The 20,255-nt window shown below is 36.8% G+C and overlaps 1 protein-coding gene across 19 annotated transcripts in view; it reads right to left on the reverse strand.

The window, feature by feature from the left end:
• Positions 1-20,255, reverse strand: part of mamo (maternal gene required for meiosis) — a 198,240-nt gene that overhangs the window by 41,264 nt on the left and 136,721 nt on the right. For all 19 annotated transcript variants that reach the window (XM_086835647.1, XM_086835651.1, XM_086835644.1 and 16 more), the window contains 2 exons: positions 2,498-2,689; positions 487-2,415 (listed from right to left, as the gene is read on the reverse strand). In XM_086835647.1, the coding sequence (XP_086691773.1) occupies positions 487-2,415; positions 2,498-2,689 (2,121 nt within the window). The remainder of the gene's footprint in view (positions 1-486; positions 2,416-2,497; positions 2,690-20,255) is intronic.

Here is a 20,255-nt window from a genome sequence, read left to right on the forward strand (position 1 = left end):
ATAAAATATAGGGTCGGAAATGCCTCCTTCACTGTGTAGCAAGCTCCTGACTAAAATTAAAATACCCTAAAAGGTATAAATTTAGAAATTATTTTTATATGACTATCGAAAGTTAAAAATCTCATAGCTAAACCAAAAATACATTAATTTTAAATCGGAAAGCTGTTCTGTGCTAGTTTTTAATTCGTTAATAAATCTGCATACTCAGTTTAAAATATAAAAAAAATTAAAATTTGTCAAATTTTTTTTGTACAATTTTGACGATAAAACCTCTTAAAATTTTTTCAAAAATTTAAAAATATTTATTTCCTGCCTCAGACGTCTAGATCGATACGGATGTTAATGCTGATCAAGAATATATATGATTTATAGGCTCGGAAATGACTCCTTCGCTAAGTTTTAGGCTTTTGATTAAATTTATAACACCCTGCAAGGGGTATTATAATATATAGTAAATAATAATAATAAATTCAATATTGCACTAACCAATGGCACCGACTGCACGGGCAATAGATTGGCCACAGTTCCGGGACTCAGCAGGCTGGAGGATGATGCTCCTCCTCTACCATCATTACCGCCGTCGCGTGAACTCCGTGACGCCGGACGACCACCGGAGCCACCAATACTGAGGTCCGAGGCACCGGCACCCGCTCCCGTTCCCGAACCCGTTATGGCCGGCGTAGAGCGTTGTGATTCCATGGCTGCCGCCGCCGCTGCTGCTGCTGCGGCTGCCGATGATGAGGGCAGGGTAATCAACGGCGAAGGTATCAAGGTGGAACCGGTGGATAGATCCACACCACCGCCACCGCCACCCATTTTCATATTGAGACCCAGATCATTGTTGCTGCTGTTATCCGCCTCATCGTCATCCTCGAGATCCATTTCATCATCATAGTCATCATCGATGATCTCCGTCTTGGCAATCACGGGCAGGGCATCCTCATCGTCCGAGGGCGATAGATGGGAATGCGGATGCGAATGCGAATGCGGATGCGACGAATGGTGGTGATGGTGGTGATGCGTGGCGTGCAGGTGATGGTGCGCATGATGGGGATGATGGAGCCGTATTGTTTGATGGGCCAATCGTTGGGCAATGCCCCGTGCCATGGCACTGGCACTGGCTCCGACCACAACCACATCCTCATCCAGATCCTCGTCCATATCCTGATCCAGGCGATGGTCTCGATCACGTTGTCGTTCTCGTTCTCGCTCTCTTTCTCTATCTCTATCTCGCTCCCTGTCACCAACACGCTCCACCTCATCATCGTCATCATCATCATCCAAGGCTACGACGGCTCCATCCAAACCGGAACCGGAACCGGATCCAGAGCCATTGCTTGCTGAGGTTGTGGTCTTCCCGCTGCTTGCATTGTTGTTGTTGTTATTGTTGTTGTTGTTATTATTATTATTATTGTTGCTGCTGCTGGAGTTATTGTTGATGTTAATGTTGGCATTGGCATTGGTGTGAGAGGAGGCATTGCCCTGAGTGGATGCCGCCGAGGAGGCTGCCGCCGCCGCTGCCGTTCCTGCTGCTGCAGCGTTTTTTGGCTCCACAGGTCTTTGATAGAGATCTAACGGCATTGGCGTATCCTCATCTTCATCCTCATCCTCATCCTCCTCATCAGCGGTTGCCGTTGCCGTTGCCGCCGCTGCCACTGCTGCTGCCGCCGCTGCCTGCAGTTGCTGTGCCCTTCGCATTGCCTCCTCAATATCCTCATTCTCATCCAGGTCATCGATTTCCTCCACCTCATCCTCATCATCGTCATCGTTTAAGTTGCGTGCCAGCAGCAGCTCTTCATCCTCCTCATCATCCTCATCGTCACCATGATCAACCCGCTCATTGGCCGCATTCTGCTCAGCCTCTAGATCTGCCAGAAGGTGGTCCGTCTTGTCCTGCAGTCGGGATGTACGCTTGGCGGGCATGGGACTGCATCTATCGCTGGCCTCCCGCTTCTGTGCACTGACGGCGGCGGCGGAGGAGGAGGATGATGTGGCCTCCTCGTGGGTGGCGCTGCTGCAACTAGCACCGGAAGTTGCCGTTGCAGCTGTTGTTGTTGTTGTGGCACAGGCTGCTGTCGTGGTTGCCGTCGTTGTGCTTGTACTACTGCTGCTGCTGCTCCCCGCTGTTGTTGCTGCTGCAGATGTTGCTGCTGCTGCTGCTGTTGTTGTTCCCGCTGCAGATGTTGCCGCCGCTGTTGCTGCCGCAGATGTTGCTGAGGTTGAGGTCGATGTTGCTGCCGCTGCCGCTGCAGTCCCTGTTGTTGCCGCTGTTGCCGTCGTGGCATCTAAAGCCGCCGCTGGACTATCGGCCGCCTTGTGGGAGGAGCCACCACCCTGGGGACGCAGACGATCCGGCTCTCGTTCCGGCTCACGCAGCGTCGTATTCTGATTCGTCATCTCGGCGAGGCCCTTGACCTGTGTGAGGCAAGTTGGGAAAAGAGTTGAAGGGTTAGAGAAGGGTTCATCTTCTTAAAGAGAGAGAAAGGGGAGTAAATACCTTGAGGGATTCGGCTGTTTTGAGCAGCGCGGACAACTGACAGTATTGCACGTTCACCTCGCCCTTGTACATGAATTCAACTAAGGTTTGCAGCTCGGCAAAACGGACGTCCTTCAATATCACAATTGGATGTCTTTCAGGGTGCTCCAGGAACAGGCTCTGGAAGTACGAGGAACAAGCCGAGAGGACCACCTGTCAAAGGGAAATTAAAGAAGTTAATTAGTAAAATTTCGCATATAAAATATTTACAACTATAACATTAACATACGAAACTTTTTGAAAAGATACAGCTTCAGATATTCAATGTTTTCCCTTTACAAAAGGTAAAGATTTCTTAAATTACTTCTTTTAAAATCTTCTTAATCCTAGCTTAAATATATTCATTCACATTCACATATTCATAAATTCCCCAAATATCTCTCATTCTTTTCTTTGTAAAATATCAAAATTCCATTCTAGATATATTCCCAAATTCCTCTTCTTAAGCTTGATTTTCTTTTAATTTTCCATCTTATCTGGTGGCCACCATCTGAGCCAGGAAAAGGCGCATTTTCCATTCGTCGTCGGCGGCGGCAGTGTTGGACATTTTCTCCCCTCGGCAAGCTAGAAGCATTTATTAGATTTACGATCTGACTCTCAAACGTGGCCACGAAACGCCGCTTTTGAAGATGCCACAAACGAGCGCGATCCGGAAAAGCCAGCAAAGAAAAAATATATAGAAGGAGCGTTGCGATGGGCGATTCAGTTGGAGTTCAATTTGGAGTCCAGTTTCTTTTTTTTCTTTCTTTGCCTCATTCAGCTGCGGGCGTCAAGGCGTGAACATGCCACGAATGACAATGCCACAGCAGCAGCAGCAGCAGCAACTTGCAACTTGCAACGGCAACGGCAGCAAGTTGCAACCAGTTCCGATCCGCTGTCGATTTTTATGTGCGCATGCACGCCTTGGGGTATGCAATGAACGCTTCACATATACATATATATCTGCACAAACACATATACATATCTATATAGATATATATATATATTGGACACACCGATCTGGTCATGTTGTAAATTTTCATTGCTGGCAAATTGAAAAGGCGTCGGCCTCCATTTCGCATATAGATTTCGCTATAGCCTAATGAGGTTTTGGCCTAAGACTGCGATAACCTCGGCAAGGGAGATGGTCAGGCTTTAAATTTTTTTTTGAATAATCACGACAGGATGCGATATTTTTAAGAGGAAAATCAATGGATTTTTTATATAGTTTAAATTAGCCTCACTAGGAGAGTTAATTTAGACTGGGGTTTAATCACAAAAAGGAGATTTTTAAACCTTTAGCCTGGATATGGTAATGGAATTAAATTATCTAAAATTTTAAGTAGAATACCAATACTTTAAAAAACAATTGAAATTAACCTCACCAGGCGAGTTAATTTAGACTGGGGTTGGATTACAAAAGAGAGTTTTCTATAACTGTATCCTAGATTTTGTTTCGAAATTATATTATTTAAAGTTTTCATTAGAAAATTAATACTTTTAAAAAGCAATAGAAATCAAACTAACCAAGGGAGTTAATTTAGCTATGGATTTAAACATAGAGAAAAAGTTTTTAAAACCTATAACATTGATTTTGTTATGGAATTAAATGTTTATAATATAAAGTCTTTTGAGTAAGTTTTCTTAACTTATTTCGAAAAGATGGCTTGTTAAACTTGGATATAAGGTTGGAAAACAGTATCTATCTCGCTCTTACAAACCAAAGTCTTGGGTTGAAGTCTTGGCTAAATAAAATATTGTTTTGTACCTATTTTAATCTTTTCAAACATAATTTTTTTTTAATTTTTCTTATTTATTTTGAAAATCTATGTAAGCTATACATTCCAATATAAACCTCTACAAAAATTCTTCCTCAAAATTCATAAAAAACCCTTGAATCTTTCCTACTTTTTTTGTGAAAAATGTCACCTCTAACATACTCCCCCACCACCTCCTCCCTTTCTATTCCTCTCCACCTCCCTCTATATCGGCGTCTCCTGTCACGCGCCGTTTGCGCTAGAATTTATTTAAAAAAATGCAATCGGCCTGCACACGCCCCCGAATCGCAACAACAGCGTAAAATGAGCGTTAATAAATTCACGCGCATATTAGAAGTCATGAATGTGGGGCCGCAGGAGGGGCAAGAGGAGCAAGAGGAGCGGGCGGTACCCTGAGGGGGGAGGGGCCAAAATGGGTGGCTGTCCAGGGTCCAGTCTTCCTCCATCCAACACTCTCTCACTCTTTTTCCCTGCCACCGCCATCAAGTGCTTTCAGTGGCATTAAGAAAATCGAATTTCCTGATTACAAGTAAAAAAAAAGAAAAAGAAAAGGAGAGGGGCTTGGCTGAAAAAAAGGGGGAGGTAGGAAAAGGGGGCCTAAGGTGGGGGGTAGCCAGGTAAAGGCGTCGCAAATTGGCAACACTTTTAATTGAACGTCGCTGGAGGAGACCCAAAGAGGGGGCAGGGAGGTAGAATAACGCCCCCAAAGCTAATGAACGCCAAAGGCTTTGATTTCTAACGCCACGGCCCAGTTAGTAAACATTTTTTTTACCAATATTTAAAAGGAGAAGAAAAAAGATAGAAAAAAAACAAGATTACAAAAATTTGTAGCATGTAATTTGCGGCAAAATAGTCAACAACATAAATTTCTCAGACATTTAACATCAAGAGAAAGAGATGACTATACTTGTGTATGTGTAAAAAGAGAGGGACAGCAAATGTTCATCATAAGAAAAAGCTAATAAAAGATGGGTATTACTTAGATAACTATAAATATTTTGCATTGTAAGATATTTATATATTTCTCAATGTGTTTCTAAGATCACTGATCATTTAATATATTTTATATAGAATTTTCTTTCTGTGTATCTAAAGGTGGGCGTTGGGTTAACCCGATCTAGCATCGCATGTCTTAAGTGGGCGTCCACATTCCCAACCCAAATTTAAACAGCAGCAGTTATCCGGTAAAAGAAATTAAACTAAATGAACGACAAGTTAAAAAGAGAAAAATCCTTTTTCCAATTACGCATGCGTATAAATCAAGAGAAAGAGATAGATATATATAGCTGGAGAGAGTAGGATCCGTAAAAAAAAAACGAGTGGGCGCCATTTTCTGCTAAGAAGAAGCCATGTTATCTTTAGAATTCTTATCTTTATCTTTAGATCTCTAACTTTCTAAGCCTGTTTTCTTTTTTAACATGAGCCTATAAATTATTCTTTTAAGTCTTTGATTTAACTACACATTTTTAAATGATTAAATTTTTATGGATTTATATATAATAATGTTAATTGCATACGATATTATTCTTTTAAATCTCTAACTTACAAATTTTTAAATCATTAATTTCTTATAGATTTATATATATGACGATGTTAAGTATATCGGATATTTATGTTAATGTTAATTATTATGATGTCAAAGTATTAAAACCTTCTTAAAGGATTACAAAACCATGCTTATTTTTGTGGTTTTTGAAGGAATATATTTAACCTTATATATATTTTTTGTAGTTTCTTTTTTCCCTATTGCACATTTTAACCTTTTTTCCAGCTGCTAGCCATGGCTCTTTATTTTTTGTTATTATTTTTTTTCTGTATGGTTACCAAACTTGGGTGTGACTGCTGCCTCCTCTGCCGCTGAGAGGTTAACATTTCTATTATGGGGGTTACCACTCCCTTTTATAGATGTTTTTTCTGTTTTTTATTTTTTCTACTCCTTTTTTTTTTTGTTGCTTGACCACCGTCAGAGAAGAACAACAACAACAACAACGAACACTGCGGCGAAATATGCAAATTATTATGTTTGCATATCGCCGCCTTACTGAGTTTTTTTGTTCCTTCCTTTTTTCTGTTTTTTGTTTTTTTTTTTTTTGGTTGCCTGTGTGTGCGGTGTGGCGCTTGCGGCTTTTTTTTATTGTTGCTCAACCTCTTCTTAAAAATAAAAAAAAACTATATAGCCAGCAGATTCTTGTGCAGCTTCTTCTTCTTTTTCTACTGCATCTTCGATTTTCACTCGCATTTATGTCTTAATACAATTTGCAGAGCGCGGAGAGTGGTCTCTTTTGGTCTCTAGGAATGCAACCACCTGATGATAGATGATCGATGGATACCGCGATGGATCGAGATGGATCTCGATGGATAATCCATCCTCTGATCCAGTCTATCGACTTTCCAACATTGTGATTAGGCCTTTTCTTCGTCAATTTCACATAATGTGTGCAAATTTATATAATTTAAACTGATGGGGATGAGCGACGACTATCGTTATCGATTGCCTTTACCCTGTCGATAATTGTGTGTGTGCGGGGCAATTTAATTTTTATTGATTTTTTCGATGACAGGGGGGGGGGGATAGAGAAAGATGTTGGTTTTCGGTATATAAATCGCTAAACTGTGATTATCTGATGGATTATCTTAAATTGATTATATGAGTTTAATTGAAGGCAAAGCCTATGGTTGGCAGGCGTACTAAATCGATAAACAAATAGTACTAGTAATCGATGAATAAACATTTGAAGAGGAATTATTACTATAAGTTGAATACTTTAAAAAGATTTACATTACTTTTTTTACTATTAAAATAACATTTAAATTTTGACTAGACTAAATTAAAAGACTTGTTTGTTGGTAGAAAACAGTAAAGGAAATTAACTTCGAGAAGCTCTTGCAATTCGCAATTGAATAACATCAAATAGAATCAAATCCATATTGATAATTTCTCCGACAAATCAAAGTTTCAAAATCTCATAACTTAGTCAAAACACCATCAATTTCAATTCGGAAAACTTTCCTGTTAGTTTTTAATAGGTTAATAAATCTGCATACTTAATTTAAACTGTACAAGAAATTAAATTTTTATTGAAATTTTTGATTATTTTTACGACAAAACCCCTTATACAATTTTCAAAATTTTGAAAAAATTAAATTTTTCCCGGACATAGCTAGAAAGATTTGCCTGTTGATACTGATCAAGAATATATATGAAATATAGGGTCGCTGCGTTTTAAGCTTTTGACTAAAATGAAAATGCCCGAAAAGGTATAAAAATAGGTATAAATTTAGCAATTATTTTTATATGACTATCGAAATTTAAAAATCTTATAGCTTAGCCAAAAATGCATTAATTTTAAATCGGAAAGCTGTTCTGTGCTAGTTTTTAATTTCCCAATAATTATTTTATTGAGTAGTATTTCATTATTTTTTTTTAACCACTAAAAATATTAATTACAATTATGCGGCATCATCTATTAGTCATTTCAGAGGCTCCTCAAAAAGCATTTCAGAAACTGATTAATGGCAAAGACTTGGTAGACAAATAGCAACAGACAGGGAAAAAAAATTAACAAAAAGGAAAAAAATTATAATAATAAAAATGGCAAAAATGTATTTCAAAATATAGCATTTCTAATTTAACAACTGCGCTTCAAAAATTGCGTTTTTTTCCCTGTCTTTCTTTCGCCTCCTGCCTGCCATTTAATTATTTTCTTAGAGCTCATTTCCAAGCAGGGGGGAGGTGGAGAAGAGGTGATGGAGTTTGTGGGGGGGCAGAGAGGGGGTACCGACGACGGCGGCGGTGGCAAAAGCAACAGCAACACATCACACGTTGACCTTGATATTCGCATTCACAGCGGAACCGCGCAACTTGCACACACGAAGCGAACATAGAAACAGCAGAGTGTAGAAATATAGGAACGGTATAAAATAATTATTTTTAAAGTAGAAAACTTAAAACAAAAATTAAATTATTTTTTTTTTTTTAATAACAATTGGTGTTTATATTGACAAATTTGTTTTATATTATATTTATTACCTCAAGAAAAATTTTAAATAATAGAGAGAAATAATTTTTATATTTCAAAATATATTATGAATAGAATTTTTAATTTTTTATCTAAGCAAGGCCTATTTGAATGCTCAAAATATATTATTAAATGAATTTTTAATTATTTATCTAAGCAGGACCTAATTGAATGCTCATTGCTGTACTCTCTCACACACCCTCGCGCATGAGGCGTGCAAAGCATTAAGCAAAATCAACGTGACAAAGGGGGGGGGGGGGGGGGGAGGGGAAGGGGGGATCTGTGGAGGCAGCAACAGAGGCAGCGACGCACGCAACGCAGCTTTGAAAGCTTGCAGGTGAGTGAGAAGGCAATAGCACTAGCTATTGCCAAAGCGAGATAGACTAAACTGAATGCGATAAGCAGTCGCGGCGCGGTTTGTGAATTGCAAAAACGCAAGTATAAATAAATAAATAATGCGAGCGAACCGAGCCACAACCTACCTACACACACACACACACACACACAGGTAATAAATAATTTTAAGAAATTATCTCATCAAAGTGAAGCGCTGCCGAGAATGTTACCTTTTTGCAATTATGTTTGTTTGTATTTTTTTTTGGATGCGTTAATTTCCGCCTATTTGCGGTTCCCCTTCCACCGCCCGCATGCGCAGTGCCATAAATTTGTCTTGATATTTAATAAATTTAATATATTGCGGTTGCTGTTTTTTTTTTTTTTTTTTCTTTTTGTACATTCCCCATTCCTCTTTTTGTTGTATTAAGTTTTCATCCATCTTTATTTTCGGTGTTCTTCAATTTTTTTTCCTTTTTGCACGAATGAGTGATTGCATAGACGAAGACAGGGAGATCGAGACAGAGCGAGACAGTAAGAGGGGGACCGATAGAGAGAGAGAGAGAGAGACGTTGCTAATGCGTTAAGGCTGACCTTGAAATTAAAGTCCAAACCAAATTTGCGGCCAGCAAATAATACAGAAAAAAAAATAAAAAAGAAAAGAAAACGAAAAACTAGAAGGCAAAACCCGAAACCAAATTGTGAAACCAAAAACGCAAAGAATTACTTTTCAATTCAATGATCCCATGCAAATTAAAAATTTCTAATGTTACAAATAAAATATCAAAATAAAGCATACATTTAATGCTAGTTTGTTTTAAATATTTATATTTAAATATTTAATATTGGCACTATTTAACAAGTTGAAATTTATTACAATAAATAAGCTCATACTTTTTTATCACATAATATACATCACACCCTTCAACACGCACTTAAATCAGCTGTTTTTCCTTTCTTCTCCTCCCATTTCTCTTAACTGTTTTGCTTTGCTCTCCGCTTTTCAAGTTCAACGAGACGCGCCCCCAGAAGTGGCAGACACACATAACACAAAAAAAAAAACAACACCAACAACAACACACACAATATAAAAATGTGCGTAAAACGTGCGTAAGGCCACGCACACGACAATGACGTCACAACACCGCAAACCAGTTGATAAAGCATACACGACACGACTTGTTGGGGTGGGGAGGAGGAAAGGGGAGGCCGTTGGCAACTCAACCCACTTGTTGCTATATGAACAAAAAAAAAAGAGCAAAACAACAACAACCAGAAGGCGCTATGCGATACGAAACGAGGCGAAAAGAAACGAAGTGAACGATGAACGAACGCACAAAACGCACACACACACGCACACACGCACACACTGGTTGTGATAAAAAGCTGCGTAAGTGTGTGGGCTTTGATTGAACGAGTTTTGGCATTAAAATAAGCAAACATACACACACACGCACACACACAGTGAAAACATAAATCCAAATGACATTGAACTTGAACTTGAGTGCGAAAACTGCGATATGTACACTGCGTTTCGAAAAAAAAAGAAATATATGCGGGTATGATCATTTTTGAAAAGATTTTGATGATAAACTAAAAGTGGGATTTATGTATTCATTTATTGCATAAAATTAATATTTAAATTTTATACTAAATTAATGGGTATAGTATTTTTAATTTGGTGAAAACTATTAGCTTTTAAATAAATAATTACACTAGCTCTATTTAACCTTATTTTAATTAATAAAGTCTTATTTAAATTTAAACATTTTTTTGTCTTTAATTTAGTACTAAATAATATGAATATAATTAAACAATTTTCAGTGTTCTCAGTAACGAGAATCTTTTACTTTTCAATAAGTTTTCTCTTATTTCCGATTTTATAAATAATTATTTTTAGCCAGTTTTGCTTTATTTTACTTCCTGTAGATCTTTTTCTTAACCTTTCCCTTTCTTTCTTAACCTTTCCTCTCCTTTTATACCCTTTTCTCTATCTCTTTTTCATTTCTACACATAAAATATGAATTCCTTAACATTTAAAAACAAACCCCATGTTTAAATTTACACTTACAATTACAGGGTGTTTATAACTTCGTTTCCCCTTTTACATTTTACAGCAAACCGTACTCATTTTTACGCACTGTGTCAAGCTTTTATCAACGGTTGCCGTTATCTGATGATAAAAAGCCTCAACAGTGTGAGTGTGTGTGTGCAAGTGAAAAAGGAGGGTAGTAGGGGGTTTTACGTAGCCATTACGTAGCAACAACTCTTTGCCTCAAGGTCGCCAATGCAAATTTATGCGCATTCTGAAAGATTTATGCGGCCTTTTCTCTTCTTACTATACAGTTTACAGTGCATTGTTAGCACAGTTTGTAATTAATTTATGACTGCTCAGGCAAAGCCATAACCTGAACAGATAAGGTCAAAGCAATAGCAGCAAGTCAATAATCAATATCGAGATATTTGTTTATCAGGCATCAGATAGTGTTTAATTCAAGAGATACGTTGGGTTTAGTAATAGAAATCTTGGTATTTCTAGGGGTTTTTGGGTTTTGTAGTTAATTTGTTGAATTTTTCAATGGGTTAAATAATTTAGAGATAAGTTGGATATTTTTAAGAACGTGTTTTTATATATTTTTTATAAAAAATCTTATCATTGAATACTAGGCAGATATTTTTTAACAGAAAGTTTAAAACTTTACAAGAACTTTTTATATCAGAAAGATCATTTTAAACTTTACTAACTATATGAAGTTCTTTAAAAAGTGCAGTTTTATACCATCGATCATATCTGTGTATAATATACATTCTTTCATCGATCAGATTGGATCGGATTGGATCAGGTTAAGCAGCAGCAGCAACAGCAGCAGCAACAGCAGCAGCAACAGCAGCAGCAGCAGCAGCAGCAGCTGTGTGCGAGCTAATTGCTATCAGACAGGTAGCCGCGGGCTTTGGACGGCGCCACACAATAGCGTCTAAATAATATCCGCCCAATGGTCAGCCTGCACAGGTTTTATTTTATATAGATTTCTTATTTTTATTTTTTTTTTTTGTTTATAAATATCACTCTTTTGCGTTTTGGGCATTCCAAAGGAAACTGGAAGGAGACGAAGGAGGTGGCGGGGGCACACGCACAAAAGCTGACGCCGTCCCGGAAGGTCCGTCTGGTAGGGTCTTCTTTCTCCCCTCCTGTCCTGTCCTGCTCTGCTTCTTTCTAGTCCTGCTGGAACCTCAGGTGGGAGTCCTTTGTCATGGACACAACACAATTGCGTGAGACGAAAAACTTCGCCGCTGGTCAGCCTTTGTGGTCACCTGAGTTTTGCTCCTTCGGGGCCGGAAGCCTTCAAGACGACCACAAAAAAAAAAAAAAGGAGGCAGGACACAAAGACAGATCAAATGAAGTAGGGAATTCAGGGACATTCGGCATGAGCACTTTGAATACCCTTTAAAATGAAGCAACTCTTTTGAGATACTTAAGATTTTCCAAATAAAATTGAAATGCATTGAAAATTACTTTTGTGTCCCTTTTAAATGTTTCAAAAAACTCCCTGATGATTTTCCAAGCACCCTAAAATATATTTTAATGTAAAATATTAAGAATCTCTCAATATTATTCATGATTTTTAATAAATAATCCTTAATATTATCAAACATAAAATATATCTTTCAGAAATACCAAGCTTTTTTAATTCATAATATTTAAATCTTTTTAAAAAACAATCTTTAACAAAAAACATGCCTTAAAACTGACAAAAAATGGTGTTGAAGATGTACAAATATTTTTAAAATATCCTTTTTAAGAGTACCCAAATTTATAATCACCATAAAATCCAAATACCCTTTGTAAGATCACAAAAAAGAAGCCCCAAAAATCGCACTTGACCTGCAGAAAACGAACAACAAAAAAATAAATATAAAGCACATTGAAAATCACGCAAATTTGTTGTAGAGACTTTGCCGTTTGGTCCTTCTTGGTCCTGCTTAGAGGTGAGAGATGGTGAGGCGATTTTTTTGAAGGCCGAAGGATTATCCCACGCTAAGCAACAAAAGGGGTTTATAACCATGTACAGGAACTCCGGGAGGCATTGTTCCTCCTTTCCCGCAATCAAATCAAAGATTTCAAGCCGCACACACACACAACGTACACACACTCACACACATAATATTGATTTGTGCCGTTGTTGCTGTTAACAATTTGTTGCAAATTGTAAAATGTTGCCGGCAACATAATTTAATTGACACCGTTATGGGCACGGCAGCCAGCAACACGACCGGCAACAGCCACAGAGATTGCAACTGCAACTGCAACAACAACAACTCCAACAACAACAACATGAGCGGTGGTGCACATTAAATACGATTCGATCAGTTGCCAACGAGTTCCGTGCCACAAAAAGGGGGTTTGGAGGGGGGATTAAAAATGCAGCAAAAAAAAAAAAAAAAAGAGAAAGATGCAGATTGGTTGTGGGTTGCAAATGGGCTAACCTTTTGATACTTGCTACATTATTTCTAGTAATTTATTTGAGGTACTTTGAGCAAAAGAAAATATTTTTTTGAAGTATATTCTTAATTATTTGTAATCAAGCTTGATTTGCTAAGCTTCTAATATTTTGTGAGTGTTTATTTTAAAATCTAAGACTTCTTTAGCAAAATTTGTAATCTTTTCTAATAGTTGATGCCAAGTTTCAACCATTTTTGTGCTACTAAAGCCAAGGTTTAATTCTATTTTAATGTTTTTAAATAATTTGTGATACATTTTTTTTTTAATTTTTCAGATTTTTTGTACCATTTTTAAATAGTTCTTAGTGACATTTTCTATAGACTTGTTAGAAAAAGTTTCAAATAAATTGTTAAAATATAATTAATTAGTTTTATATCTTTCTTTTTAATGTCAAATACATTATTTAGTTGTGCTTTTGTCATTCAAATGTCATTATAATAATTTTAAATAATTTTTCTAAGCTCTCTTTTTATTTTAAAATTATTATTTTAATACTTTTCAAGGACTTCCCTTTCATCAACTTTTTTTAAAGCCTCTCCTTTTTGATTTAATTTGTTCGCTTGCGTTTCCTACAAATTTGCTGATTAATGGGACACATTTGGCCGGTTTTTTTCTTGGTTTTGTCTTTCTTTTTGGCAGTGATTAATCTTATTTTATGCAACACCAACACCCATAAAATTAAAACAAAAAATAAAACAGAAACAAATTCAATGAGCAAAAAATCTGCGAGCTGCGAGGGAAAAGAGAATTCGAATTCAGCGCCAACGCATGCGCAACGCGATTATTTTCAGTTTCAGTTTCAGATTCAGTTCCTGTTGCTGACGTCAGATTTGCCAGTCAGTTCGAGGCATTTGTGCATAGTTTTAATGCCTGCCCAACACACTGAGAAAAAATTAGGAGGGGGAATTGTTAAGAATTCAAACCTGCTTAGATATTAAAAGCAAATCTTTGTTACTTATTTTTATACCTTTGCAGGGTATTATACTTTTAGTAAGAAGCTTGTAAAACCTAAAGGAGTCATTTCCGACCCTATAAATCATATATATTCTTGATCAGAATCAACAGACGAGTCGATCTAGCTATCTCAGAGAGTAAACAAATTTGTTTAATTTTTTAAACATTTTTTAAGGGATTCATTAAAATTGTCAAAAAAATATGACAAAAATTTTAAATTTTCTTCATTTTAAATTAAGTATGCAAACTTATTAACCTATTAAAAACTAACATAGCAAAGCTTTCCGAATGGAAATTAATGCATTTTTGGCTTAGTTATGAGTTTTTTAGGTTTTTGATTTGTCAAAAAAATTGTCATATAAATATATGTATAAATAACGATTCAATGAATGCGAATATTTTAAGCTTTTATTATCGATTTCCAAAACGATCCAATAATTCAATTGCAAGCTGCAAGGGTAAATAAAGTTCGGCTTCCGGAAGAGAGTTTTCTTTCTTGTTTATTATTAAGAAATATTCATTATATTCTATACAAAGAATTTTAAAATGTATTTAAAATTTAAGAATTTCTTCTAGAACTTTGATAAGTTAAAGTTAATTGTTATGAATTCAATGAAAATAAATATATAGTATATTTAAAGAAATATATCTATATAGTATATAGGAAATGGTAAGGTATAAATTAAGTTCTTTTTTCTCTCAGTGTTGCTGCTGTTGCTGCTGCTTTGATATTGCTGTTGTTGCCGGGCCACGCAGCTCGTGTCGCTGTTGACCTTCAAACTGGGTTTTAATTTAGCTGGCCTGCGTTTCTGTCATCTCTCTTTCTCTTTCTGTATAAATGTTAGAATAATGGCCAGAAGGGGATGGCGGCGAAGGAGGCTGAGGAGGAGGAGGAGGAGGAGGAGGAGGGGCTGGCGGCTGCTGGCGGCTTGTGCAACAATTACTAATTATATACTATACAGAGAGTTGGGTTTCTATATCTATCTATAAAGCCCATACACAGCTGGCAATTCTAATGAGATACGCTATCTTTTTCTTTTTTTTTTTTTTTTTTTGTTCGCCGTATGCGTTTCCAGCTCTCAACTGGGCAGAGAGAGGGAGGGAGGGAGGTAGGGAGGGGTGTGGGGGAATATAGCCAGATATAAATCTGTTGAAAATGCGCATAATTATAGCAGGCAGCAGCAGTAGGCAACAAGTTGGCTTCGAGAGTCGTGACAAGAAAAGTTGTTAATTTTAATTATAGAAAAAAAAAATTTTACTCTTTTTTTGCGTTTAATTTGAATTTGTTTGCTTGCATTGTTTTTATTTCTCTATTTATTTTTTTTTTGCTTTATTAGAGATTTTCCAACAAAAATATATAGTTACAAATGTTAGCAGAAAACCAGAAATACACAATTTTAAATCCTATGTAGTAAGATCTAAATAAAAATATGTTAAGATCCTTGAAGCTGAAGTTTTTTAAAGAAATTCCCACTACTTTTGCTTTAATTACTATCCAAATATTTCTTTTTTGTCACATTTCCTTTAAAAGCTTTGTCATGGTTTATTTTTGGACCAATTTTTCGTCTTATCAACATTATTCAAATATTTCTGTGTCCAACAATCGCATACCCAAGCGCCTAATACAACCAACTGAGAAATTAGGAAATAAATAATGCCAAAAAAAATTGTGGTAAAAAAATGTTAATGGACATGCTGAAAATGCCAAAACCAGGCAACAAGCAAATAACTCAAAAAACGAAACCATAGGCAACTCAAACCACAAGTCTGAACAACTGCACATGTCACACAGAAAGACAGGCAGAAAGAAGTCTGGTCACACTTACAGGATGCCCTAACAAAACGATATTTATCGATAGGTTTAAGGATAAGGATCGAAATGTAATAAATGTAAGGATATATTTATTGCGGAATTGCTTAAAATGTTTTTAATAATTAAATAAATTAAAGGTAGAGTATTATCATCTTCGTTTACTTTATAGTTTCATTTGAATTTTTTGGCCCAACTTTTTGCAGCTTGTATTTATCCATGTCCGTGTGTGAGTTGTAAATTAACAATTATTGGTTATTAACATGACAATTTTATACGATTTTAATGCATGCCTAGCTAACCGAAGCTGCAATCGAGCAACATAAAGAAATGTCGGCAAGTCACATTTGAAGGCATTTAATTGAATGCGTGAATTGCTTTTGTTGATTGCACTGACGTTTGCACCAACAATAACAACTACACCAACAACTATAACAACAACTATAACAACAACTACACCAACATACTACACCAACAACTACACCAACAACAAGATTAACAGCTGCCTGAGAGCAACTTGTTGGATGTTGCTGCTGCATAGTTATGCCGCGTGAAAACGTGACGTTTGAGAGCGGCTCAGATCAACAGGCAGATTCGAATGTAAAGTCTGATCCTCCTCTGTAGGGGGGACGGGTGTTGCTCAGCCAAACAACAAGCGTTTTGAATATTTTTGTATAATTTTCCAATTTAAATTAACAGTTTTGCTGTTCAGATATTTCCCAGGCCAAAAAAAAAAAACATAGAGAGAGATATGGCCGTTGGCAGTGGAAAATACGAGTTATTGCTGCTGCTGCTGCTGTTGTTGCTGCTGCTGCTGTTGCTGCTGCTGTTGTTGCTGCTACTTCTATGCATTTGATATGCAATTTTTGTTGCTGCTGCTGCTGCTGGCCATTGTCTTGGTTGTTCGTTTTTCTCCATAGTTGTGTCTTTTTTATTGATTGCTAATTGATAATTATGGCATACGTAATGCGAGTCGTGTTCAAAGGCAAACTGTTTAGTAGTAAGACGATCCTTTTTTTTTTTAGGTTTAAATAACAACTAATTAACTAAATGATTATTTATTACATTTCAAAAAGATATTTTCAGGATTTCTTTATAAAAAAATCCATAAATTTTTGTCCTGGTATAAATTATAGCTTATCAAATGTTCCAATTATCTTGGAAAACTTTGTTATTTCCCTGTATTTTTTTTTGTTCACCACCTGTTCCCATTCACATTCACAGCTATTACATATTTTTATGTGGTTAATTATCAAATTATATTGTAGTTTGGCCTGTCTCGATGGATTAGCGGCTGGCGCACATTCGAGTCGTGTACGTGACCACGCGGCGTATGCGCAATGGCCAGAGTCAGTACATTACGCATACGCCGTGTTGGCCAAGAGAAAAAATAACCACAAGACAATTTGCAATCGTTCGTTCCACGGGGGAGTGGATTCAAAAACTATACAAAAAAAAATACAAAAATAAAATGGAAATGATAATTGCAACGACTCCACCCACCCCCTACCCAAAAAAAATGATACAAAAATGAGGAAAAAATCAAGGAAAATATCAACCCACGCCTTGCTGCTCCACATTATGAGCGATGAAAGATAAATGTTGGTTCAGTTTCCCTCCCCCCCTCCCCTTTTTTTAGATTTTCGGCTTTTCGTGGTGGCTTTTCCGCGATTTGTTCGATTCAAGTTGTTAACATAAAATCGCAATTAGTTGGCATTTTGTGTGTGGGGCAACGGCAGCTGCCCAGATTTACAATGTTCTCGTAGTTTTGTTGCTCTTGTGAGTTGTTGTGTTTTATTAATAATCTCTTGTTACAAAATTATGCAAATCAATTTATCACAAATTTGTTTCTGGGGGCTGTAAATACACCATTGTGTGTGTCGGTATGAAAGGAGGAAGGCGTGGCTAAGCTGTAGAATTTGCATTTTAAAAGGGGAGTTTTAGGAATGTTTTTGATAAAAAAATATTACAAATTAACAAAAAAAATTTGTTTTCATCCGGAAATAACTAGAAAGATTTTCCTGTTGATACTGATAAAGAATATAAATAGGTTTATAGGATCGGGAATGGCTCCTTCACTGCTTTACATGCTTCTGAGTAAAATTGAAATACCCTAAAAGTTATAAAAATAAGTATTAATTATGGAATTATTTTTTTATGAAAATCGAAGTTTAAAAAAAAAAAATATCTAAGTCAAAAAAGCATTAATTTTGATTCGGGAAGCTGTCCCATGTTAGTTTTTTAAAGGATAATAAATATGCATACTCAGTTTGATATATAAAAATATTTAAATTTTTAAAATTTTTTTTTGACAATTTTAAGGATAAAACCCCTTAAAAAAAATTGAAAAAAAAATTTTTACTCTTTTCTTCCTGAGATGTCTAGAAAGATTTGCCTGTTGTACTGATCAAGAATATATATGATTTATAAGATTGGAAATGATTCCTTTCCGAGTTGCAAGCTTCTGACTCAAAAAATTTAATAAAAATTATATAAATAATTCGAAGGAGAATTACATTAAATACATATTAAATCTTGTTAGAAAAATGGGTTTTAAATTGTTTATTCCAATGTTTAGCTTTTATTAAATTTTTTTTTTATACAAATTTAAACTCTTTTGTATCTTGGTTTTAAAGTTGATTTCCTTTAACAATACAAGAAATATTTAATACGAGCAAGTATCAAATTTATTGACACTTAACTTAAGAGTTTTTATTGGTGGAGGGGAAGGGGGGTGGGCAATTTGTTGTTTTGCCGCAAAACTGTAAATGCAACTGCAACTGCAACTGCAACTGCAGCACATATGCATTGCTCTGCTGTGCTATGCTGTGTGTTGCAGCTGTCACGTCATGTTGCTGTTGTAACAATTGCTGCAGCAGCAATTGTTGTTGGTGTGGTGTTGGTGTTGGTGTTGGTGTTGCTGCTGTTGTTGCAGCAGCAATTGTTGTTGCTGCTGCTGTTGTCTTGTCAAAAATATGCTAGTGCTGCTGTTGTTGTTGTCGGATTCTTGTTAAGTGTTTGGCTTTGCATATTGCTGGCATGTCTGGCATGTTGTTTAACACCCTGTTATGCCAATCGAATGCCAGTTTCCTACTCCACCCCTTCTCCACTCCACCTATGCAAATCCTTTAACGGTAGGAGAAGGAGAGTGGGTGGAGGGGGTGGTCTCAAATCAATCAGACTCTTAGCTGACCAACAAATCAGCTTAAGACAACATACACACACACTCTGGACAGACACACACTCCATTTCAACATGCAAAAAAAACAAAATAGAAATCTCCTCATGGAACAAAAGTATGCTAGAGAGATGAGTGCAAATATTTGAACAGAAATTTGCCCAAAAGTCATTTGTTCCCATCCTTACATATCCTTCCTGAGGGTTTTTTTTCCGCCCCCAATCCCCCCTTTTTGACCTCTGTCCGCAACGACATTTGTTACACTTTGTTTGCCTTTCGGCTGCTTCGCTTCTTGTTCAGTAGGGGAAAAAGTGAACAAAAAAAGTGATGGGAAAATGGAAAAAAATCGCACTAAATGGGTGAAAAATCGTAGGGAATGAGTGGCAGCTGCGAACGATTCTCAAATCGCATCAAATATCAACCGAGCATACGTTAAATGCCTCAAATTGAGTTAAAGTGCCGACGCCGTTTGCAATCCAACAGGAGAGAGTGGAGAGCAAGGACTCTGGACCATGGATCCTGGACGCAGGAATAGGCAGGACAAAAGCCTTGCGGCTGCTGGAGCAAGAGCACAAAAACACACACACAGGAGTCAAGGCAAAAGGCAAACTACAAACTGTCAAAAAAAAAAGGAAAAATCACTTTTACAACAGGATGCCCAAGCCAGGCAGGAGGCATGCGAAATAGAGGAGAGATACTAGAGTTTTGAGGTCCTTAAAACCATCATGAAATCAAAAATAAAGTCTTAGAAAATACTCTAAAATATCTTTTATATATTTTTCTTACATTTAATAAATTTTCCCTAATTTAAAACATTTTCTAGTACAACTTTACAATCCCCTCTCTCTCTCTCTGTACGCACACACATATTTGGCTTGGCTCGATTTCAGGACGAATGCAGGAGACCATCACTTGGTTGCACCCCCTCTGGCCACGCCTCTGGAATTTTTGTGTGTATTTCTTTTTTGTTTTGTACATTTTTTTCCATCGTTTCTTTTTCATTGAATTGACTTTGGCCTGGTTGCATGTCCTGGCCACTGATCCTGACTCCTGACTCCTGGACTCATGTGCCTGTTGTTATTTTATTTTTTTTTTCGAGCTACTGGCTGAGTGCCTGCTGTCATCATTGCCTCGTTCATCGACACTTTGCTTTTTAATCAATTTAAC

Source organism: Drosophila serrata, unplaced genomic scaffold, assembly GCF_035046125.1.
Source record: "Drosophila serrata isolate PLE 108 unplaced genomic scaffold, ASM3504612v1 contig_276, whole genome shotgun sequence".
NCBI lineage: Eukaryota > Metazoa > Arthropoda > Insecta > Diptera > Drosophilidae > Drosophila > Drosophila serrata.